Genomic DNA, 22,125 nt, shown 5'->3' with positions numbered 1-22,125 from the left:
AGGTACAACTGTTCCCCTGGAGAGACGGAACAAGAAACCACGGCCCTTTGTTTTTGTCTTTTACCTAATTAGAGCAATGAATAGATAAATATACGCTTGTCATTTAAAGAGACTCGGCTCTTGTTTCTGCACTTTTGTTTTCTCATACTGCATGTTATATTGTTACATTGCAAATATAATAAACCTCTACACCTTATTTTCACTCACATTTGCCTTTGTATTAAGAAAATAAGGTCTTTTATAAACTCACTCATTCATTTTGCCTTAAACCATAAACCAAATACCACCAACCAACCGTCTCAAATAACAAGAATGTTTTATGTTTTAATTAGAGTCAACCAAACCCATTCAACCAGTGACAGAGTTAGAGTATTGTGTTTATACCCACTGAGACTAAAACCTCTCTGTTTTCACCTTTGTAACAGTGAAGCACAAACTGATGAAGTTTTAACAAGTAAATGTGATGAGAGTCAGAGTGTGAAGAGGAACTCAACAGAGACAACGTCTGATTCATGACTTGATTAAACCTGTGTGATATACTGGTATATCATGAATTACATTTCAATCCCCTTCATTGTATAGGTGTACATGTTTGGGGGTTGACTATGGGATATGGTCAACATCTTCATCTCGTTGTTGTTTCTGAACCATTTGGAGTTTACTTGGTCACATGCTACGATGTTAACATAGGTGATACATGTCAGAGTAGCATCCGCATAGATGGTAGAGACTCCAGACTGAATTAGTCACTTTCACTCCTTTCCTTTAAAGCCCCAGTATGTAACTTATTTGGCTTTTTATTAGCAAAAATCAAACATGTCTTTCATAAATACATATTTCACTGAAGGTGAATCACAGCCGCATCCAAATGAAAGCTTTCTGGTACCTTAGAATGAGTTGTTACAAGTCGTTACAAATACATAAGTGGGCGACGCACCGAACCGAGGCGGCCATGTTGCATCGTGACCGTAGGTAACCACGGAAACTGAGCGGAGCTGTGGGCTCGGCCTGTTAAAACTGTCACCACTGTGTAGTGTGAGGAAGGACGGAGGCACCGGTGTTGCATTCAGGTGCAGTCAGGCAGACGGCCGTCGGCAAACCAACCGGATGTCATTTTACTCCACCAGAGAAAGACGGTAAAACAATACCACATCACCATGACAACATATTGTCACGCCTGTATTGTTTTGACCACTTGTTTACATAGACGCTTGTTTATCCTGTTACATGCAGCGTCTGTTGTCTGTCTGACGTCTGCCCCATTTCAGGTGAATGCAACATCAAGAATTTCAGATATGCAACCGCACCGCTAGATGGGGGGAATTCCTACACATTATACCTTTAATTTTGATTATAGTGACAGGTTATTGCATCATGGTACTTACCTTTTTTCTGTTTTACTCATTTCTTTTTTGAGAGTTATTGTTTACAACATATGGAAGTCCTGTCATACTCTGGATCTGATGCTCAGGCACAGGAGTCAGCGACTGGATAATGGTCACGCAGCTTCATACACAACGAGCCGCGCTGCCTCGTGTGTTGTGACATCTTTAAATCAGAATCAGTATAAACATTTTTGAGCAGTGGCTCCTCAACACAAACTATCCTTCCCTCCTCATCCTCCTCATCCTCCTCATCCTCATCAATAAACCTCGGCCACCAATGATTGGCTGTTCTCCACTGATGGTCGTTGGAAAACCACTGCATCAACCAAACATCTGCGTTTCTGGAGCTGCTCTGACCCAGTGGTCACAGTGTTTTGGCTGATCGTTCATACATTTCACTCGTAAAGTAACTTGGCTTGTTGTTGGTGTGCAACAACAGCCACTTGTACGACAGTATTTCCTCTTGATGGGTTTTGTGTGTAATTGGATCATTAACCTCATGTGGGGGAATAGAAGTGTTTGAGAGAATCATCCATCAGCTGCAGAGTTCACTTTTGTCGATACAGTCTGGAGGGTTAAAGTGACAATTTGCATCCGAGATTTATGTTAGGAATTTTAACACAAAAAATAAAAAATAAAACGGAAATGTTATGATTTGAAATAGTTGTCCCAGTGTAGAGGAGGAACTGGAACAGCAAAGCTTGTGGGAACATTTGTCTCATGGGTATTTTTGATGAAATGTGCTGTGCTGGTGAATCGTTTCCACATGTTCTCTGGTTAATTAATCCTCGTTGACCTCAGTCACAGTTTATTACTGTGGGATTTAATTGAGTTTTTAGTTACTGTTGCTCTGATCCACAGCTGAGCAGCGTGTTGTTGTCAGGGTTACGGCTCCATCTAGTGGTTCGGTTCAGACAGCACCGCACCGTGGACTGTAGATTACACTGCAGATGTGTTGTGCAGTCAGTGTGTAGTCCTACACTATCTACTCTAATCGATCGACTTTTAATGATCTCTAAACTTCTTCAGCTCTGCAGGCTGAGAGGGCTGAGGAACGTTGGTGAGAGAGAAGTGGAGTTTGATGCAGCAGCAGCAGCAGCAGGGTAATAGTACGTGCTGTTTTGTGTATTGAGTCAGCAATGTGTTTTGGCTGCGTAGGATTTCATCAGATTTGCACAGCGGGGATGTTCATGCAGCAGAAGTGAAAGCTGCAGCATCAACTGTCAGGAATGAGATGTATCATGCAGCAGTCCTACGTTGTCAAAATAATGGAAACCAGTGGCTGCTGGAACAATGGTGCTGAGGCTAAACTGCTATGACAAGTGAGAATAAATGAAATGTAGTGAAGGTCTAAGCACTGAAAATCACTGGTATGTTCCTTTACCACTTACTGCTCCTCAGGGATGGGTTAAATGCAGAGAAAGAATTTCACTGTACTAGCTGTATATGTGACTAATAAAGTACCTTTACCTTTACCTTACCTTACTTTTACTAGTTTGGACAAATGTTGCATTAGAGACGGTATTAGAAAGTATAGAAAGTACACCGGTGTAAATTTGTGCTGCAGTATACCTGTCCTATCATGTGGTGAGGACTCGGCTGCCACTGCAGTCGTGTCTTGACTTTCTTGGGAAACATTGCATGTGTTGGAATATGAAGAAATCAAAAGGATGTGTTTTCCTCCACAAATGTGGAGTCAAGTGAAGTGTTCATTCAGTTATTCTGGACTGTGTGTTCAACTTCAACTTCAAACAACTTTATTAATCCCACCACGGGCAATTGATTTCAGCAGCTTGCACAGTCCAAAAAAAACACAGTATACACAATAAATACATCTAAAAGATAAGGTAAATAAATAGAATAGGATGCCAAGGATACAGTGTTGTCAAAGATCAGTTGAATGAGTGAATAAATACACAAGTTGCACATGTTTGACCAATAAAATGTGCATGGTAAGAGGAATCAAATCATTATAAAGAATTTAAGAGGCGAATAGTGTTGTTTCATTGTGACTTGCAATAATGTAAATGTGCTTTACTGTAGCCTAAGTCCGTTTTTATTTTCAGGTTGTGCAGCTTGATCATAGTTCAAAGTACTTTGTCATTGCCACAAGAACAATGAGACATCCGAGACAAAACAGCTCCAGACATTTGATTTTAATGTACTGTATGTCACGAAAAGTGTTTGTTTTTTTTCAGAAATGGAAGTAACCTGAGAGAAAGGCTTTTGCATTCTTTTTTTTTAAATATAATTGCAGTTTTGCACAATGAATGTACTGTACTGTGAACTATGCTGTATCTGCAACACCAGCGTTTCACCCCTTCAGAAGCATTTGTTTAAAAACTTCACTCTGAATGAATATATATATGTTGTCAGTCACTCTGTTATTTAGAAAAAGTGATATTTTCTAGAATAATTTCCACCAGTAGAACGTCACAATTGCTTGCTGTGCCACATGCCGACAATCCACTGCCCTCGTGCCTATTGGAAGTCCCTTTATAGTCTGAGTGTAGCTGTAGTAGAAGTCACAGTTGTCTAAGCAGACGAGGGAGATCAGAAAGCATGACAAAGTGTTGTAGTTAGAGCCAGCGGCCTGTAGCTGTGTGTGTCTTTGTAATTCTCACCTGGCTCGTTAAGTTCATTTCTTACCCGGGCCACGTGCCAGGTGAAGTGTGTGTGTGTGTGTGTGTGTGCGCAGCTTCTCTCTGCACAGTGTTGTAGGTCTGTCAGAGGCCCTTGGTTCAGTTCGCCGGTGATTTGAGCCAGTGAGGGGATGGATATGTTCAAATGTAGTATTCGTTATGTTTAAAGGTTTAATTGCAACTGTGTAGAAGAAAGTCATTTTAGCTCTGAGCAGCCACATGGATACATGTTGTAGAACAAATTGAAGAAGTAGAAAGACTCCTTGTTTAACTGCTGTTTTATAAGCCGTCGTTCAATGTGTTGATTCTGTCAGCTGAGTCTTCTACATGGTCTGTATCCTACATACACCAGATTAGTCATGCAGACACTTGAGTCATATTTTAATGTCACTATTATGGTGATTCCTGTGTTTAGATCAAACAGCTGCAATCTGAGGCATTAAACAACTACAGAGAGATTTGTATGGATTAACATCACAGTTAATGTATGGATAATGGAGTGTGTGTGTGTGTGTGACTGAATCATAGTGAAAAGCTGTGTGTGTGTGTGTGTGTGTGTGTGTGTGTGTTCATGGTAAAGAGGGAACATGTCACCCAGAGCGACAGTGTGGCACAAACCTTTGTAAACAGTTCATGTTATTCATTGAAGGATCTGTTTATCGTTGGTTTGGATGTTGACTTGACATCAAGTAAAACTTCAAATACAGTATCACTGGATGCATCCTTTAAGATAAACACGACAAAATGTCCTGACCACAGCATATTCTTGTTCTGACTTTGGGAATATTCAAAGATTTTTAATGTCAACTCTCTGGACATCTACAGAAGAATCGAAAAGTTGTTTCTCTCTCACCTTAAAATAAATATTATAGATAAAGATTAAACGCTCTAAATATAATAATAAGTTATATACAATATAAAATCATCTATGTAAAACAGACTTTAGTGTAGAACAGTATAGTGCATATGGTAGCAGAAGTTAGCGTCCAGGGGCAGAGGTCAGAGGTCAGCATCCTGACAGCCTGGTGGTGGATGAAGCTGAGTCTGGTGGAGTCGGTACCAGAGGCTCTGGAGCTTTTCCCTGAAGGCAGGAGGCTGAAGACGGAGTGAGGGGTGCGAGTGATGCTGATGGCTCTGAGGGTGAGGCGGTTGTGGGAAAATGTCTGTGAGGGAGGGGGCAATTTCTCTTGGCAACACTTTATAATAAGTTAAAGCAGAAGTAAGCGAAATGTTTGTGTTAATATAAGTCTTAAATAGTTATATCTTCCGACAGCAATCACTTACATAGAGTGTTTGGTCTGAAACACGGGTCTGTCAGTCACTCTGCTCTGCTGTAAGCCGAGGAGAAAACTTTCCTTGTATCCTACAACCTTTATCCAATGAGGAGAGAGAACGGCATAAAGGGGCAGTCCTCTCTGTGTGTGCAGCCAAGGGATGCGCGTGAATGTGGTGACGTAGGGACGAGGGCGGGGACTGCTAACTCCATCTGCTGACAAGAAGTTAGACAAAACCACCGGATCGCTTACTTCTGCTTTAAGCATGAAATACTGAATACATCATTTATAACACATGATAATGACTCATTAGTTTGTAGTTTATAAACACAGTTAAAAATGTTTTACTCACCATTGATAAGTACTAACTATATTTATAAACTACACACTAATGAGTATTTATGCATTATAAATAAGGAATTCAGTATTTATTATGTATCATATTAGTATTTGTTAATAGTGTACTGTGCACTTATTATAAAGTTTTACCGTTCTCTATTTGTGGAATTTGGGGAAACACTGAACTTGACTGTAAAAGTTGCTGGTTGGTGTTTGTCAGATGAATCTGTGGCCAGTGGGGGGCAGCCTAGAGAAGTTCACCTGCTCCTGTGTGTGTGTGAGTGTGTGTAGCACCAAAGGCTAATTTACACAAATTTAGGATGAAGTAATATGAGGGATTTCTTATTTATTTAAAAAAATTTTTGGTAATAAGACATTGCATTTACACAAAGATGAGAGATTCCACAGGAGGAGAAGGAGGAGGAGGATGGTGAGGGTGATGGAGATAAAGCGGGAAGAGGAGGGTGGGTGGGGGGTAGAGACAGTGAGTACAGAGAGAGAGAGAGAGAGAGGGAAGAAAAGTATATAGCGATGACAGTGTCACTGTATATGTGTGTGTGTGTGTGTAAGAAAAAGCCTGTATGCAAAACCAAGGACTGATGAATCCTCTCCTCAGCGTCCCGGTTCAGTCGTACTGCAGCTGATCGTCTGAAGCTTGGAGTCACAGCAGAGTCTCTGTCCAGCTGCTCTTCATTTAGTTTTTTAGTTTTTTGTCTTTTTTTTGTCTTTTTTTTAAAACGGGAATGTCTCCAATAGTGAAAAGCCCAGACTGCACCCCGGTGTTGTGCCACTGCAAAGTTGCCTGCACCAACAACACTTTGTCGTTGATGTTTGGATGCAAGGTAGGTTGTACAGTATGTTTGTAGACCGCTTACCGCTTTTCTTCTGCTGCTGCTTCGGAGAGAAACACGGTGACGTTGACACAGTTGTTCACTTTGAGAGAGAGACGGGGGGGATCGAGGATCAGTGGAGCGATATCCCGTGTACTCAGAGTGCTGCACAGAGGATTATCCTGTGCTGCTATCTGTGGAGAGATAAGTGATATACCTGAGGGAAAGGGCTGCACTGTTGTGTTGCCGTGTTGCTCTACAAGCCGACATATAATTAAACAACTTCGATTATTTCTGTCTGGAAAGAAAGCAGATCTGGGAACTGTTTGTTTGGTTTTCCTGTCTGAATCCTTGAAGCTGTGTTAATGCTTACTGGGGCTTAATGAGGGCACATTTACAACTGCTGTAATGTTTTCTGCATCCCCGTGCCGTCACGCTTCGTTGATCTTTAGTGACAGGTCAGAGTTACTCCTCCTCTGCCTTTAATGTGCTGTAATGCAAGTCAAACGCTCCTCGTCCCTCGTATCTCTCTGCTCTGCCTGCTCTTTTGGTTGGTTTGTGACATCATCATCATCAGCCCTGAAGGGTCACCATTATAAAAAGATCTAGATTCATCACAAAGTGAATGTTGGGTAGTTTCATTTATTCACAAGAGCCTGTTTAGATAATGTTTCTCTTAAATTTGAAACTAAATTCTCGGATAAAGGCCTAGTATTTTTATTTTTCCCTCCTCCGTTTCCAATTTTTTTTTTTTTTTACATCTACAGCCTGTATAAAAAAAAAAAATAATGCAGTATAAACAGATATCATTTCAACTTTATCTTTAACTTTATTGCGCACACAAATTCATTATTATCAATGTAGACATGCACAAAGCAACACCTTAGGTGCGACATGCATGCAGCAAGTGTACAGCTTCGTCATGTGATAAGAATTATTCATTAATAATAGTCACCTCTTCTGACCTGCTGCTCCAGCGGCAACATGCTGCCTGGTGCCCAGAGCTCCCTGTGCAACCAAAACCTCTGTTTTCCTTCTGCACACCTGCATGCAAAAACAGTGTCTTAAAGGGATAGCTCAACATTTTGGCAGATTGGCCCATTGCCATAATCCCTATAGTCATAGCAGTAGGTTCGTTACCTTTAATTGTCGGTGCAAGCTATTTTTTAGATCGGCGGAGCAGAGCCGCGAGCTGCTCAGAGCTACAGTACGCTACGGAGGCTCATGGGATTTCTTGGTTTCCCTCATCAAACTCATCAAATACACAATCCAACAACTCCACAACACTGGACAAGTTGTGACCTGCACATTCACCACGCTATGAGATAATAACACAACGTTACCAGACAGAGTTGTTTTAGAGGTAAATTCATGGTAAATTCTGATGCACGTTGCCTTCAGGGACAGTTTTTCATCAAGCAGTCTCTGTATTTCCCTCTAAAACAACTCTGTCTGGTAACGTTGTGTTATTATCTCATAGCGTGGTGAATGTGCAGGTCACAACTTGTCCACCAGAGCGTTGTGGAGTTGTTGGATTGTGTATTTGATGAGTTTGATGAGGGAAACCGAGAAATCCCATGAGCCTCCGTAGTGTAGCTCTGAGCAGCTCACGGCTCTGCTCCACCGTTCTAAAAATAGCTTGCACTGACAAATAAAGGTAACGAACCTACTGCTATGACTATAGGGATTATGGCAATGGGCCAATTTGCCAAAAATGTTGAACTATCCCTTGAAGGACCAAAAATGCCGTTTAGGTGTGGACGTTGGGCCCAAACACAGAGAAAGATATCTGATTTGGGCCGTTTACGTTCATGTGTGGACAGGGATAAGAAGCAAACGTACAGAAAGCGACCAGCAGTGTTTAGTGTTGAGCTGACATTGATACATGAAGTTTCCACAAATAGGACTGTCTGGGCTGAGAGAAAAAACATGAACTAACATTATATCTTATTCAAGAAAAACTACTATCTACAGGGGGTGAAAACACTTCTTGTTTGTCTGCCAGGCAAATGAACTGGAGCAGCGACTCTCTATGTGTGTGTGTGTGTGTGTGTGTGTGTGTGTGTGTGTGTTACAGGCAGCAGTCAAGAACTAATCAATGCTTAAAGCTTGATGTCACATAATCGGCTCCTCGCAGAGATTTACAGATTTGACATTTTGGATAAAAAGGGCACTGGTATCAGATCAGTGTTTAGCCGTCATTAGATAAATGGCTGCATGTAGTTTCTGTGATAGTTTTCTGATTTAAAGCGTCATGCACGATTTCCCACCCACCTCATAATCAGATCACTCCCCCTGACTCTAACGCAGCTTTAATAAGTCAAAATTGTCCATTGAGGTCATTCAGACAGAGGCTTTCTTCTCCTCCTTCATCTCCTCTGTTTGTTTCCTCTCTTCCTCTGCTTCCCTCCCACTCTGTTTTCCTCTTTCTGAGACAAGTGGACTTGTTTTGCATGAGTCAGTTTGGTTTGCATCTGTCTCTGTGATTACATTCACTGTTCTTGTTGTTTTCTATGGGCCGCCCCAAATTAGGGTCAATAGGATTTTTATCTAAAGTGATGCTCACAAGTAATTCCTTTGGTTTGTAGATGTAAATCAGCCTTTATCGACCCATAAAATCCATATGTGCAGAATTCTTATAGTCCTAAAATAAAAAAGCACTGATGATTACAGTAGCTGTGTTACCTTTTCACACTCAGAGACATTAAGGAGTCTGCAGGTAAACATCCTCGCTGCTTTGCCAGGTGCTAAAGTTAGCAGCACTGGCACCAACGGCCCTTCTTACGTTGCAAGTTTGTGGTTACACATCGCTCCTCGAGTGCTCAGATCATAGCACCGGCCAAACTGAACCGTTTTCACTAGATACAATCCGTCTGAGTTCCCACCTTGAGTAGGTGCAAAACATCATTGTGCATTAATAAAATATTAATATCCTAGATTTGTGGTGCTGAATGGTGAAGGTAGCAAAGTCATTTATTCTAATCATTTAGACTGATGGTGCACACATCGCTAGATTTGGACACTGACAGTCCAATCAGAGAGCCTGAAACACGTCTTAGATTTTTCAGTCTCATCTGTGGCTCAAGTGGATTTAATCATTCTTAACGGTGCTGTAATGGTAAACATTATCTAGTGAGTACCGGTATGTATGTATGCACAGGGCCGTTGCTAGGAATTCTGAGGCCCCTGAAAGTATACTAAAGTGGGCCCCTGACTTTTCCACTTTTTTTCTTAGACTACATATGTATTATGATTTTTTATATAGCCTACTTTGTTTTGATGCTAATTCAGCATTATTATGAGTATTAGTCAGGGTCTTATGCAGAATAATTCAGCTATACAAAGATTAAACTATTGGGGTTTTTTGTGGGCCCTACTGGGCGCTGGGCCCCTAGAATTATCATCACCTTTCTCCCCTATACAACGGCCCTGTGTATGCAAACATAGATGTGTGGTGTACAGCCTCGATTCCGTCACCCACATGTTTCTGAAAAGCAGAGTGAGCTGCTCCACCATCGCCATCTTGGCAGTTCTTGACTCCGCCCCCCTAACTCTTGGCTGAATGGAAAAAAGACAAAGAGGAGGAGCTGAGACACTGGTCCCATCAGGATTGTGAATAGTGGAAAAGTGGATAGTAGATTTTGAGAGTGGCTCAGCAGAGCAGTGGATAATCGGAGGGTTGGTGGTTCGAATCGTCGTAGTGTCTTTGGGTCAAGAGACACCTTACCCGGGGCGTCGCGTGGCGTAGTGGTTAGAGCGGGCGCCCCATGTATAGAGGCACAGTCCTCGCTGCGGTCGGCCCCGGTTCGAGTCCCGCGTCGGGCGCCATTTGCTGCATGTCATCCCCCCTCTCTCTGCCTCCCCATTTCCTGTCTGTCTCAACTGTACTATCTATAAAGGCATAAAAGCCCAAAAAATATAAAAAAAAAAAAAAAGAGACACCTTACCCACCTTGCCTTGTGTGAATGTGTATGAATGTGTATGAATGTTTGGCCGTTTGGCGCACCGGGGCAGATGGGGCCTACCCCCACCAGGTGTGAATTTGGCATGAAAAAAGCGCTTTATAAATCTAAGCCATCATTATTATTATTATTATTATTAAACCAAATAAAACCATCTTTCCAGACACGGCTGCTGGGCGGAGTGATTTCAGAAGCGCTTTAAGTAGTTCAGAGTATTTGCTTCATGTGTCGCAATGTTACATAATTATACGTTATTATCTCATAGCGTGGTGAATGTGCAGGTCACAACTTTTGGCGTTTTGGCGTTGTTGGATTGTGTATTTGATGAGTTTGAGTTGTGTTCGCCGAGCCCCGCCTGTCCTGCCGATCTAAATTGCTTGCACCGATAATTAAAGGTAATGAACCAACCTACTCTAAAAAGGGATTATGGCAATGGGCAAATTTGCCAAAATGTTAAACTATTCCTTTACCTTTGGAATATATATAAGAATCCACAATTATCCCAACAAACCAAATTGTTTTGACCCTATGATTGGCTGCAACTTTAACAGTACGACTTTCAATCAATCAATTTGTTTATTTCGGGCATGTCCATTAAATCATCATCATCACACTTCATCAAGTAATACAATACACATGGCCGAAAGGGAAAGCGGGAGAAGCAAAAGCTTATCTAGTCCCGCCCCCATTACCCACAGAATAAAATCTTTATCGTAATCTTTTCTTTTCTTTTGCTTTTTACATTTTGACATAACAACTTTAACAACATAATTGAGCTACAGTATCTCTACGTATAACACCTGCACAGTGAGAGGGAAGTGTCGGCCTCCTCACTGAGCCTGACACAGCAAAGCTAAAAAAAGAAAAAAGATGACAACAGAAATGTGTAGCCTATGTTTGACTGTAAAAGCAAGAAAAGCAGAGGGCAGGTGCTCCTCCATTTCCACACAGCTCCACTCTCCTCTCCTACACCGTCGGTCGGGATTAGGACTGTAGGGAAGAGAGTCTTACTGTAGGTATATAAAGCCAGAGAAAGAGGTCAGTGCACACACAACCGCAAGGAGATTCCGCACTAAATCTAAATCTGCACAGAGGCTCTGGATCTGCCCTCGGCCATGCCACCCCACATCTCCATCTCCTCGTGATTCTGGTGGTGAGGGGCTGTAGCCTAGGAGACGTCAGAGAGGAGGGATCCTCTGAGCGGAGCATGACAACGCCGCACGTGATGAGCCGTTATACGCTTTTGCACACGGCACAGCACGGCCCGGGCAGCCCCAGGAGCTACAGCATATTATAATATAAACCCTCATGTTGGGGAGGCGTTGTGACGGAGTGTGGGGGTTAGAATTTGCACGTTTAACAAAGAAAACAAATTTAAGTGTTGATTTTGATCATCCAGGAGTAAAGAAGCGGAGGCATGATGATGAATAAAACACACCGGTGAATCGTTTGTAAATGTAAAATTAATGAATTTCCTGAGTAAGAATGAAAACACTGTGAAGAGTGACTAATGTGAGATTTCCTTCCAGCTGTACTTTCAAGTGTTTACCCCAGAACAACAGCTTGGTGTGAAATAAGAGTCACCATATGACTCTTCTGGAGTACGACAACAGGGCTTTGTGTGTTGTAGGTGATCTTAAAACCCCAGTATGTAACTTATTTGGCTTTTTATTAGCAAAAATCAAATGTATGTAACGTATTTCACTGAAGTGGAATCACACCCGCATACAAATGAAAGCTTTCTGGTACCTTAGAATGAGTTGTTAATGGTAATGGACATGATATACGTGTGATGTTGCATCGGCAAATAATAGAGGACTTGTAATATACTGTATACACAAAGATGAACCAGAAGTGAAGGGAAATTCAACTTAAATTGAAAGTCTTTCAAAATTCAATTGAAGTTTCCGTAACACTTTGTACACTATTAAAGCCCCAGTATGTAACTTATTTGGCTTTTTATTAGCAAAAATCAAACATGTCTTTCATAAATACGTATTTCACTGAAGTCGAATCACACCCGCATCCAAATGAAAGCTTTCTGGTTCCTTAGAATGAGTTGTTACAAGTCGTTACAAATACATAAGTGGGCGACGCACCGAACCGAGGCGGCCATGTTGCATCGTGACTGTAGGTAACCACGGAAACTGAGCGGAGCTGTGGGCTCGGCCTGTTAAAACTGTCACCACTGTGTAGTGTGAGGAAGGACGGAGGCACTGGTGTTGCATTCAGGTGCAGTCAGGCAGACGGCCGTCGGCAAACCAACCGGATGTCATTTTACTCCACCAGAGAAAGACGGTAAAACAATACCACATCACCATGACAACATATAGACGCTTGTTTATCCTGTTACATGCAGCGTCTGTTGTCTGTCTGACGTCTGCCCGATTTCACGTGAATGCAACATCAAGAATACGTTCAGATATGCAACCGCACCACTAGATGGGGGGAATTCCTACATATTATACCTTTAACTTTTACAACACAACAAATATAGTTTAATGCCTGCAGTGCACACTCATTATAAACCACACATTTTCATCAATAGACAATTGTCACCACGGCTATTACTCTTGTCTCTTGTCAGTTTGTCTGTTTGTCGTCAGGTTGCTGCATTGTTAATGTATCTTGAGGCAGTGGAAAACGATTGTATGATTGACCAGCAAAAATCAATGTTGCGGTATTTGCACCTGGATGCAAAGTGAGCTGGAGATGCACATCAGATGTTTGGATAAGTCCAGAGAGACGTTAGCGTACAGCTTGGTCCAAAGCTTCATTACAAACTGAACATGTTCTCCTACACTAGAGAGGAAACAGGTACCGGTTTTATATAATGCCACGGTTAAAAATCCCAGATGGTTAGTACCACATGTTTAAATTTTAATTATCACAAGAACTGAGGATGATGACTGTGGTTAATTACAGTGGTTTATGTGACTCAAGGTGGATTCTGTACATCATCAACCACGAATAGTCGCCCAGACACATACTGTAGCCTATATGGTGAGAAATGTGGATTTGTTGTGTCAGTTGAAACATGGCAGAAGTCAAGGTGAAGGTCATCTTTATTAGTTATCTTTAGTAGCAATTTGTTTTGCAGCCCACAAGCACAACCTATAATTAATTAAAAAAAAAAAAAAAATAGATAAGCACACTACATTTAGATACAATAGGACATTACAAAACCCAGTGGCAGCAGCAGTGATAAATGCATTTTTAAATCCATTTGTTCTGTATTTTGGCAGGCTGTTTACCTGCAGCCCGACGGAGGAAACTTCCAGCTCCCTGACGGAGGCTGAGGCTGTTTTCAGACCTGTGGCTCGTTCAGGGACTTAAACCAACTGTTGCACTTTTCTTTTGGGTTGGTTGTGCTCACATTGTGACAGTCCTAAGTGGGACTGAGAACCAACTGTTCTCTCATTGGTCAGAAATCTTACCAGAAAGGAGGAGGAGGAGTTTACCCGGGAAAAACAAAATAATTACGCTCTCACTGCAAACAAGCACCTTGTTCAGTGTGTCAGTTCAACAGTCAGACACATCACTCTTGTTGCCTTCAGCGACTAATCAAATTTTTATTTCTTTATTTGAAAGGGACGGTGCCTATCAATGAACTTTGGTATTAATAGTACTTTGTAAATATTAAGGAGTTAGCATGGCTGCTAATATGCAAAATGATAAACAATGAAAGTGACAAGAAGTCTTGGTCACATAATTGTACATTTTGATGCTGCGGAAATTGAACCTTTACATTGCACCTCTCCATCTCATGACTGCATCCTCTCTGCTTCAAAAGCATCTTTTCTTAGCCTTCATCCACGGGTCAGATCTCCTTGTTGTGGCTTTCCTTCGTGGTGTCAAAGCCACATGAGAGGCATGAAAGGTAGGGTTTCTTACAAGAATGAACAACGAGATGTATCCGTTTCAAAAAGTTTTACTTAAATAAAAAAACAATTTACATCCTTCACTCCTTCACTCAAATTCTTTACTCTACACATACAACACACAGATCAAAATACAAACTATAAAATAATGAAATTCAATCTTAATCTCAACCTCTTTAAATTATGGCTCCTACACTCCTCTTCCTCTTCCTCCTCTTCCTCCTCCATGTTGCCCTGGTTCTCTTTCTCTTTCTCTCTGTTTCCCCGTAGCATTAGCCACTCACTCCATGTTAGTGTACGTCAGTTATCAAAAGCCATGCTCCACTTCATTCACTCATCATGCCTCAGTGCAACGACTTAGTTTTACCGCTGCGCTGTGTACAACAAACTGAGAAGTGGCTTTGGGGGGAGGCAGCATGATGCAGTCTGGCTGTGTGCTGCTGGATGATGCACACTTTTTTTTCTGTACTGTAATTCCAGGCTTTGAGTGAGAGAGGGAGAGAGAGAGAAACAGCTTAAAGTTGCTGTTGACATGAGCTGCCAGCTTTGTTACCGGCATGAAACATGATCCGTTGGTTCTGTTGGAGACAGATGACGCCCAAACTTCAGGAAGAAAGAAGAAATGTCTTTTTGTATGTGCTGTTAATTCAGTTTATAATGATTATTATTATCATTATTATTAGTGTATGGCAGTTTATGTTTATCTTGTGTTAAAGGGATAGTTCAGAGTCCTCCGTGGCTTCTCTGAGTTACAGCGGGGCTCCGTGCAGCACTGCATGTCCATATGACGGTTGCAAAAAGACACACCAAAAAACATCCAAATACCTCCATGCTCTTCTGTAATGTCCCTCTTGTATTGAAGCCCCAACATGAGAAATTGTTCCGAAAAAAATTAAATAAGTCTGTATTTTAAGCTTGCTAGCAGAAGCTCCCAGCACTGCTCTTCCCGGTCCGTCCAAATCTTGCGCGATTTGCATCGACACCCAGTTCACGGCTCCGCAAATCGCGCGAGATTTTCTGCAGAGCAACACTGGGAGCTTCCGCTACAAACAAGCTTAAAACATAGACTTATTTAACTTTTTTCGGAACAATTTCTCATGTTGGGGCTTCAATACAAGAGGGACAGCCTTTAGTCGACATGAGGGTGAGTACTGTAGATAATGAGTGAAATTTGAATTTTGGGTGAACTATCCCTTTAACTGTGTTTTATTGTGCATCATCAGTTGTTGCTATAGGTTAAATAATAAAAGGTAAACAGGTAGAGGGATCCTCATTGATCCCTCTCTTTCCTTGAACAATCAGAACTCTTTTACACGACTAACTATGTGAGATATTTGTAAAATAGACTTCCTGGTGAAGTATAGTTATGCTGTATACAGTCAGAATTCACCAGTTTCTCCGACTAAGAAATGAAGAGTTTTCCTTGAAATGCTGACGGAGTGAGAGGAGTATGACTCCAGAGATGTTGTGCTTGTGGTTTCTATGTTTAGATCCTCTCCTCTCTTCCATTAGATTTGCTGTAGTAGCTAAGGCAAACGTAGCGACACCCAGTGGAAACAGCATCTGGCTCTGCAGCCCCGGAGCAGACCGACCCGACACGGCTTCTGTTCGCTTCACGTTCACGTCTAGAGAAGGGAGAATAGTCCATCATATACAGTGTGTTTATGTGTGTGCTTTGTGTTGCTATAGCTATGTTTAGAAGAGCCAGACTGCCTGAGTGCAGCAGCTTTGATGGTCCTGACATTAGCCAGTGAGATAATTCATAATTTAGACGCAGCTGCAGGTTGATGCAGGTGAAGGTCGGAGTCAGACGGTTCAGAAGGTTCAGCACTTTATTACGAGCATCATCGCAACACGAATCAGCACTTTTCTGTTTAATCTTGCACTTAATTACGGCCGGGGCATCGTGCAATAGAATACAACGGTAGCCTACATCATTTAGCACCTTATACAGGAACTTTCTAGCACTTTCTATGGCCACTCCTGCAGTACGAATTAGCGCTTTACTGTAAAATCCATGCCCACAATAAAATGTCAACATTGAGCTAATTAATCATGTGTCATCCCAAACTTATAGTCTATATATTGTTGTTATTGTGGTTGTTGTCGGAAAGTCTTGTATTTTTTTTTTTTAATATATGTTTATTGCTTTTCAAAATGAAGAGAAACACAGGACAAACAGATACTGTAAAAAAAGAAAAGAAAAGAAAGATGACCCCCAATAATAAAGGCCACAGTCATGACAATAAACTAAACATACATATTTAAAGAAAATTGTACAAAATGAAAAGTAAAATGAGAAGTACACACAGCAAGGTGTTTCACAGTGATTGACATATCAGTCCTTTCCTTGAAACAATTGCAGTACAGGGTCCCACATCTTTTTAAACATGTCTTCCCCATCTTCATTATAAAGTCTCAGTCTCTGGAAAGTTTTGTAATTTAACGGCTAACGGTTACATCTCTTTTCATATTTACTTTAAAAACAAAAAAAAAGTTCATTATATGCATTGTCCCATTTCTTAAATTAATAAACTTGAAACTTGAACTTGAAGGTTCACACTTGACATAAGCTTATAATGGACACTTGCCTAGCCTGTGTGTTGCATAGGATCTTAAAAGTTTAAAATGCAAAAACAAAGTTGCGAAAGTTATGTCATTATGTCATTTCATTTCACTCTGGTCCCAAAAAGCTTGTTCCACTTTGTTAATATACACAAACAATACACAAAGGACATAGATCTGTTGATATTTGCTGTCGGGGGAGAGTGAGGGGGAAACCACACAAACACAAACACAAACACAAACACATACTCACTGTCATGCTCTGTGACAGAAAGCAGCAGAAGATTTAATCAATTGTTAGAAGATAAAAATAAGTTGTAAGACAGGATTTTGAAGAAGAAGCCGATCTCATTGTCTCCCAGCTTCAGTAACACAACAGCAGCCTTCTCCTCTGTTGGCCTGGTTTATTATGATGGAGCTTTTAGTCTTTAAAGGGATAGTAGCATTTTTTTTTAAAAGTGGGGTTGTATGATCTACAAATAGCCCCTAAGTACTTTAATTGCAGTAGAAGACTCTTTGCACTCCTCCCGTTAGCAACGCCAGCCCATAGCCCTGCCCAGAGATTTACAACATACAGTGTTGTGAATGGACCCAAAGAAACGGCCTATTTTCACGGCCTAAAAGAGGTTTTACCTGAAAAAAAATACACAGTTCCATTGTTCGCTATAATATAATTTATTTAATAAAAACTGTGTTTTTCCTGCACTTTGAGGGGCTGGAAAAAATTATATTATAGCGAACAATGGAACTGTGTATTTTTTTTCACGTAAAACCTCTTTTTTCTTTGGGTCTGTTCACAACACTGTATGTTGTAAATCTCTGGGCAGGGCTATTATGGGCTGGCGTTGCTAACGGAAGGAGTGCAGAGAGTCTTCTACTGCAATTAAAGTACTTAGGGGCTATTTGTAGATCATACAACCCCTCTTTTAAAAAATGCTACTATCCCTTTAATAGCTTCACATCCTCAGAGCTGTAACACTGCAACACAACCAGAAGGTAGGAAGAAGGTAAACACTGTCTGCTGCTTGGTGCCATGTGTTTCTTTATACTCAGTCTCCTCCGCAGTCGCTTTCACTTTAACAGCTCTATGTGATGGGAATTGACCTATTGATAAAGGACCAGAGCCCATTCAGACTCTTGTATCTCTGTCAGGCTGCAACACACTGCAACACACTGTAACACACTGTAACACACTGCAACACACTGCAACACATCTCCTGATATCTCCTGATCTAATCCTATTGGAAGCCAGTAATTACAGGGCGCATTGAAAAAACTGCTTCAATAGCTTGAATGGAAACTCCTACCTGTGTTATAATAATAGTCGCCCAAATATAGCCGCCGCACAAAGACGTGGAGCCGATGTGCACTGCGGACTCACATCTACACACACACACATACACACGTACTAGCTTTCTGCATTCATCGTGACAAAAGCCTGAGTCGGAGCATCATGACCAGGACTGTGTCAGTGAGCGTTTCTGTCTTTTTACAGACATTTCAGGGGTCATTCCATTAAGGTAAAAGGTCTGTGTGTATTTTAGGTGCTGTAACGTCTGACACTCAACAGTTTATTTATTTATTTACTTATTCATTCATTTATGACATGAACTGATGCCTAGACAACCAGCTACAGTAGTCTTCCTGGGCTCCACAACCTTTAGAAATGTTACACAATACAATGAAGAGTAAAGAATAATAGTTACAATAGATATAATAGTTATCATACATTTGTTACATAATACAATGAAGAATGATACAATAAAAAAACAACCATTCAAATAAAGAAATCATAATTAACACAGATAACTGCAAGTTCCCAGTTTTCTCTTAAAGGGATAGTTCAACATTTTGGTAAATTGGCCCATTGCCATAATCCCTATAGTCATAGCAGTACTGTAGGTTCGTTACCTTTAATTGTCAGTGCAAGCTGTTTTTAGAACGGCAGAGCAGAGCCGTGAGCTGCTCAGAGCTACGCTACGGAGGCTCATGGGATTTCTTGGTTTCCCTCATCAAACTCATCAAATACACAATCCAACAACTCCACAACGCTCTGGTGGACAAGTTGTGACCTGCACATTCACCACGCTATGAGATAATAACACAACGTTACCACACAGAGTTGTTTTAGAGGGAAATAGATGCAAAACCGCTGATGCGCGTTGCCTTCAGGGGCAGTTTTTCATCAAGCAGTCTCTGTATTTACCTCTAAAACAACTCTGTCTGGTAACGTTGTGTTATTATCTCATAGCGTGGTGAATGTGCAGCTCACAACTTGTCCACCAGAGCGTTGTGGAGTTGTTGGATTGTGTATTTGATGAGTTTGATGAGGGAAACCAAGAAATCCCATGAGCCTCCGTAGCGTAGCTCTGAGCAGCTCACGGCTCTGCTCCGCCGTTCTAAAAACAGCTTGCACCAACAATTAAAGGTAACGAACCTACTGCTATGACTATAGGGATTATGGCAACGGGCCATGACTCTGTGAACTTGTGACTCTGTACAAAACACTTTTCTTTAAGAAGTGGGAGTTTGGACGTAGTGACATCATAGGCTGATAGCTGGCTGATCTAAAACTATTAATGTTTTCACACTTTAAATCATAGATGTTTTTTATAAGACGTGTCTGCAGATGGGAGGTAAAAAAATAAAAAAAATAAAAAACACAGTGAGTCAGCTTCTGGGATTAGTAAAACAACACAACACCTCCCCTTTCTGTGTGTGTGTGTGTGTGTGTGTATACACAACACTGTATGGATATTATAGACCCAGCCAAACTGATTTACATACAACATCACATTTATCTTTCCTCTCTTCTCCTGCACGGTCACATTTGTCAGTTTCAGTTCAGTTTCATTTTTTTTATTTATTTAGCACACATTTTATATTCAATGGTGCACGGAGGGAACGAAGCCGATTGGCTTGTACATAAATTCCACCCCTATAACATATTACAACAAGACACAGTTCAATGGCTAACAAATAAACACAGAAAAAAAAGGAGATAAAGTGCATACATAATCAACGTTATATGAGCAAAATGAACAAAAATGAGAAAAAATTGAGAGATAAAGAGCAAAGTGATCAGTAACAAATAGAGACAATAGAAATAAGGTACAAAAAATTCATTAATTGAAATCATAAAAAGCCAGAGTAAGGCTGTGGGATATGGAGAGAGCGGAAAATTCAAGAGAAGTTGAGATGTATTTTTAGCTGCTTTTTAAAAAGTGGATAGGAAGAAATGGATTCCAAAACATCGGACATATTAAACTGATGGTGTGATGTTTAAAATGACACTTTCCTATCATAACACCATTATCCTATAACAGTCAGGCTCTTCTGTCACCTCATGTTGTTTTTTATTTCACATGGTACAGTAGATTATTACACCATAGATAATCCAGGCATGAGTATATACAGTTACAGAACCAAGTCATATTTTTAGATGCTGATATGTCACTACTGGGCCTCGGAGCCGTTTCCTCTTAACGTATAAGAATGGCTCTTCTTCTTACTCCGCTGCCTTTAGGCGTCATCAAAAATAACTGTTATCACTGAGGCGTTACAATTGGTGTGTGCATCTCAGAGCGGCTGAGCAGCGAGCTACTGTAGACGCTGCTTGAAGATCACTTCTATTTGTGTAACCCCCCCCCCCCTTCGGATGCAGCCACTAATTACCCTCCAGTCCTTCTCAGCGTGTGCAGAGCGGCGCTTCCTGGTTTGCTCCATCGTTTGGTCAAATGTTGACTCACCTCCCGCTCTCAGGACCCACTCCACAGTCACGTTTCTAAATGAAGACACATGAGGATTTCTTAATTTTTCCTATAAAGATTAGTATTTTTGTTCAGCGAAACCAGCCGACAGTTTCATCAAACCTGAGCGCCGTCGTGTACTCACATCATCGGATCGTGTTATGGGTGTTTCATTGTCACTGCAAAAACTCAAAATCTTACCATGAATATTTGTCTTATTTCTAGTCAAAATGTCATTTCTAGTCAAAACAAATCTCATTATACTTAAAATAAGACTCATCACATTAAAAGTAGCTTGTTTTTAGACACTTTTTTACTTGTTTCAAGCAGATTTTTACTTGAAATAAGTAGAAAAATCTGATAGTGGAGCAAGTTTTTCTTTCTACAAACACAAAAAACGTGCTTTCACTGGCAGATTTTTCTACTTATTTCAAGTGAAAATGTGTTTGAAACAAGTGAAATTATCTAAAAACAAGTTAATTTTGAGGTGATGAGTCTTATTTTAAGTGAAAAGAGTTTAGTTTTGACTAGAAATGAGACATTTTGACAAGAAATATGACAAATATACTTGGAAAGATTTAGAGTTTTTGCAGTGCGTGGTACTATCTGTGTTATGTGTTTCAGTTTGTCTACTCTGTCCTGCATGCACTGACCTGAGTTGTGTTGGTGCTGAATACCACAGACGCCTCTCAGCCTCCTGTGTGTGTGTGTGTGTGTTGGATGTGACTGACTGTTAATGGACTTCATTTCTTCAGTCACACCTGTTGTGTTTGTTTTTGCGGTGGTTGGTTGTTATATATCTGGTCCTGTTGTTCTCTCCAGAACAGGCCACCAGCAGTACAGGGGTCACCCCACAACGGCCAGCCCCCACCCTGCATGACCCCTGCCTTGATGAACGCTCCCTGGGTGAGAGAGGGGAGGAGAGGGGAGGGGAGGAGGAGATCTGATGTGTTTGATAAACAGCAGATTTCATCATGTAGCTACACACTGCAAAAACTCAAAATCTTTCCAAGAATATTTGTCGTATTTCTAGTCAAAACTAATCTCTTTCCACTTAAAATAAGACTCATCACCTAAAAATTAACTTGTTTTTAGATCATTTTCACTTGTTTCAAACAAATTTTCACTTGAAATAAGTAGAAAAATCTGCCAGTGAAAGCAAGTTTTTAGTGCTTGTAATAAAAAGAAAAACTTGCTCCACTATCAGATTTTTCTACTTATTTCAAATGAAAATCAGCTTTAAACAAGTAAAAAGTGTCTAAAAACAAGCTGCTTCTTAATGTGATGAGTCTTATTTTAAGTAGAATTAGATTGTTTTGACTAGAAATAAGACAAATATTCTCGGTAAGAGTTTGGGTTTTTGCAGTGCATGTACAGAAGCCATTAAAGGATAATTACAGTTTTTTTCTTTACAATCTGGACCTTATTTCTAGCATAAAATACGATCATTTACTCACCCAGATAACTTTGGTGTCATTACAAGTCGTTCCGACGAAAT

The 22,125-nt window shown here is 40.8% G+C and overlaps 1 protein-coding gene across 27 annotated transcripts in view; it reads left to right on the top strand.

Annotated features, from left to right (window-relative positions):
* The window catches only part of dlg2 (discs, large homolog 2 (Drosophila)), a 262,869-nt gene that overhangs the window by 89,985 nt on the left and 150,759 nt on the right, over nucleotides 1-22,125 (top strand). For 24 of the 27 annotated variants that reach the window (XM_085797009.1, XM_085797003.1, XM_085797020.1 and 21 more), the window contains one exon: nucleotides 21,450-21,533. In XM_085797009.1, coding sequence (XP_085653135.1) covers nucleotides 21,450-21,533 — 84 coding nt within the window. Of the gene's footprint in view, nucleotides 1-6,187; nucleotides 6,483-21,449; nucleotides 21,534-22,125 lie in introns of those variants that run through there. The other 3 variants (XM_085797017.1, XM_085797016.1, XM_085797028.1) reach the window with 2 other exon arrangements.

The sequence above is a fragment of the Trachurus japonicus genome, chromosome 14 (assembly GCF_045865225.1).
Source record: "Trachurus japonicus isolate A0001 chromosome 14, Traja_1.0".
Taxonomy (NCBI): domain Eukaryota; kingdom Metazoa; phylum Chordata; class Actinopteri; order Carangiformes; family Carangidae; genus Trachurus; species Trachurus japonicus.
Note: the sequence above shows the minus strand (reverse complement) of the source record. Positions and strands in the feature narration are given on the sequence as shown.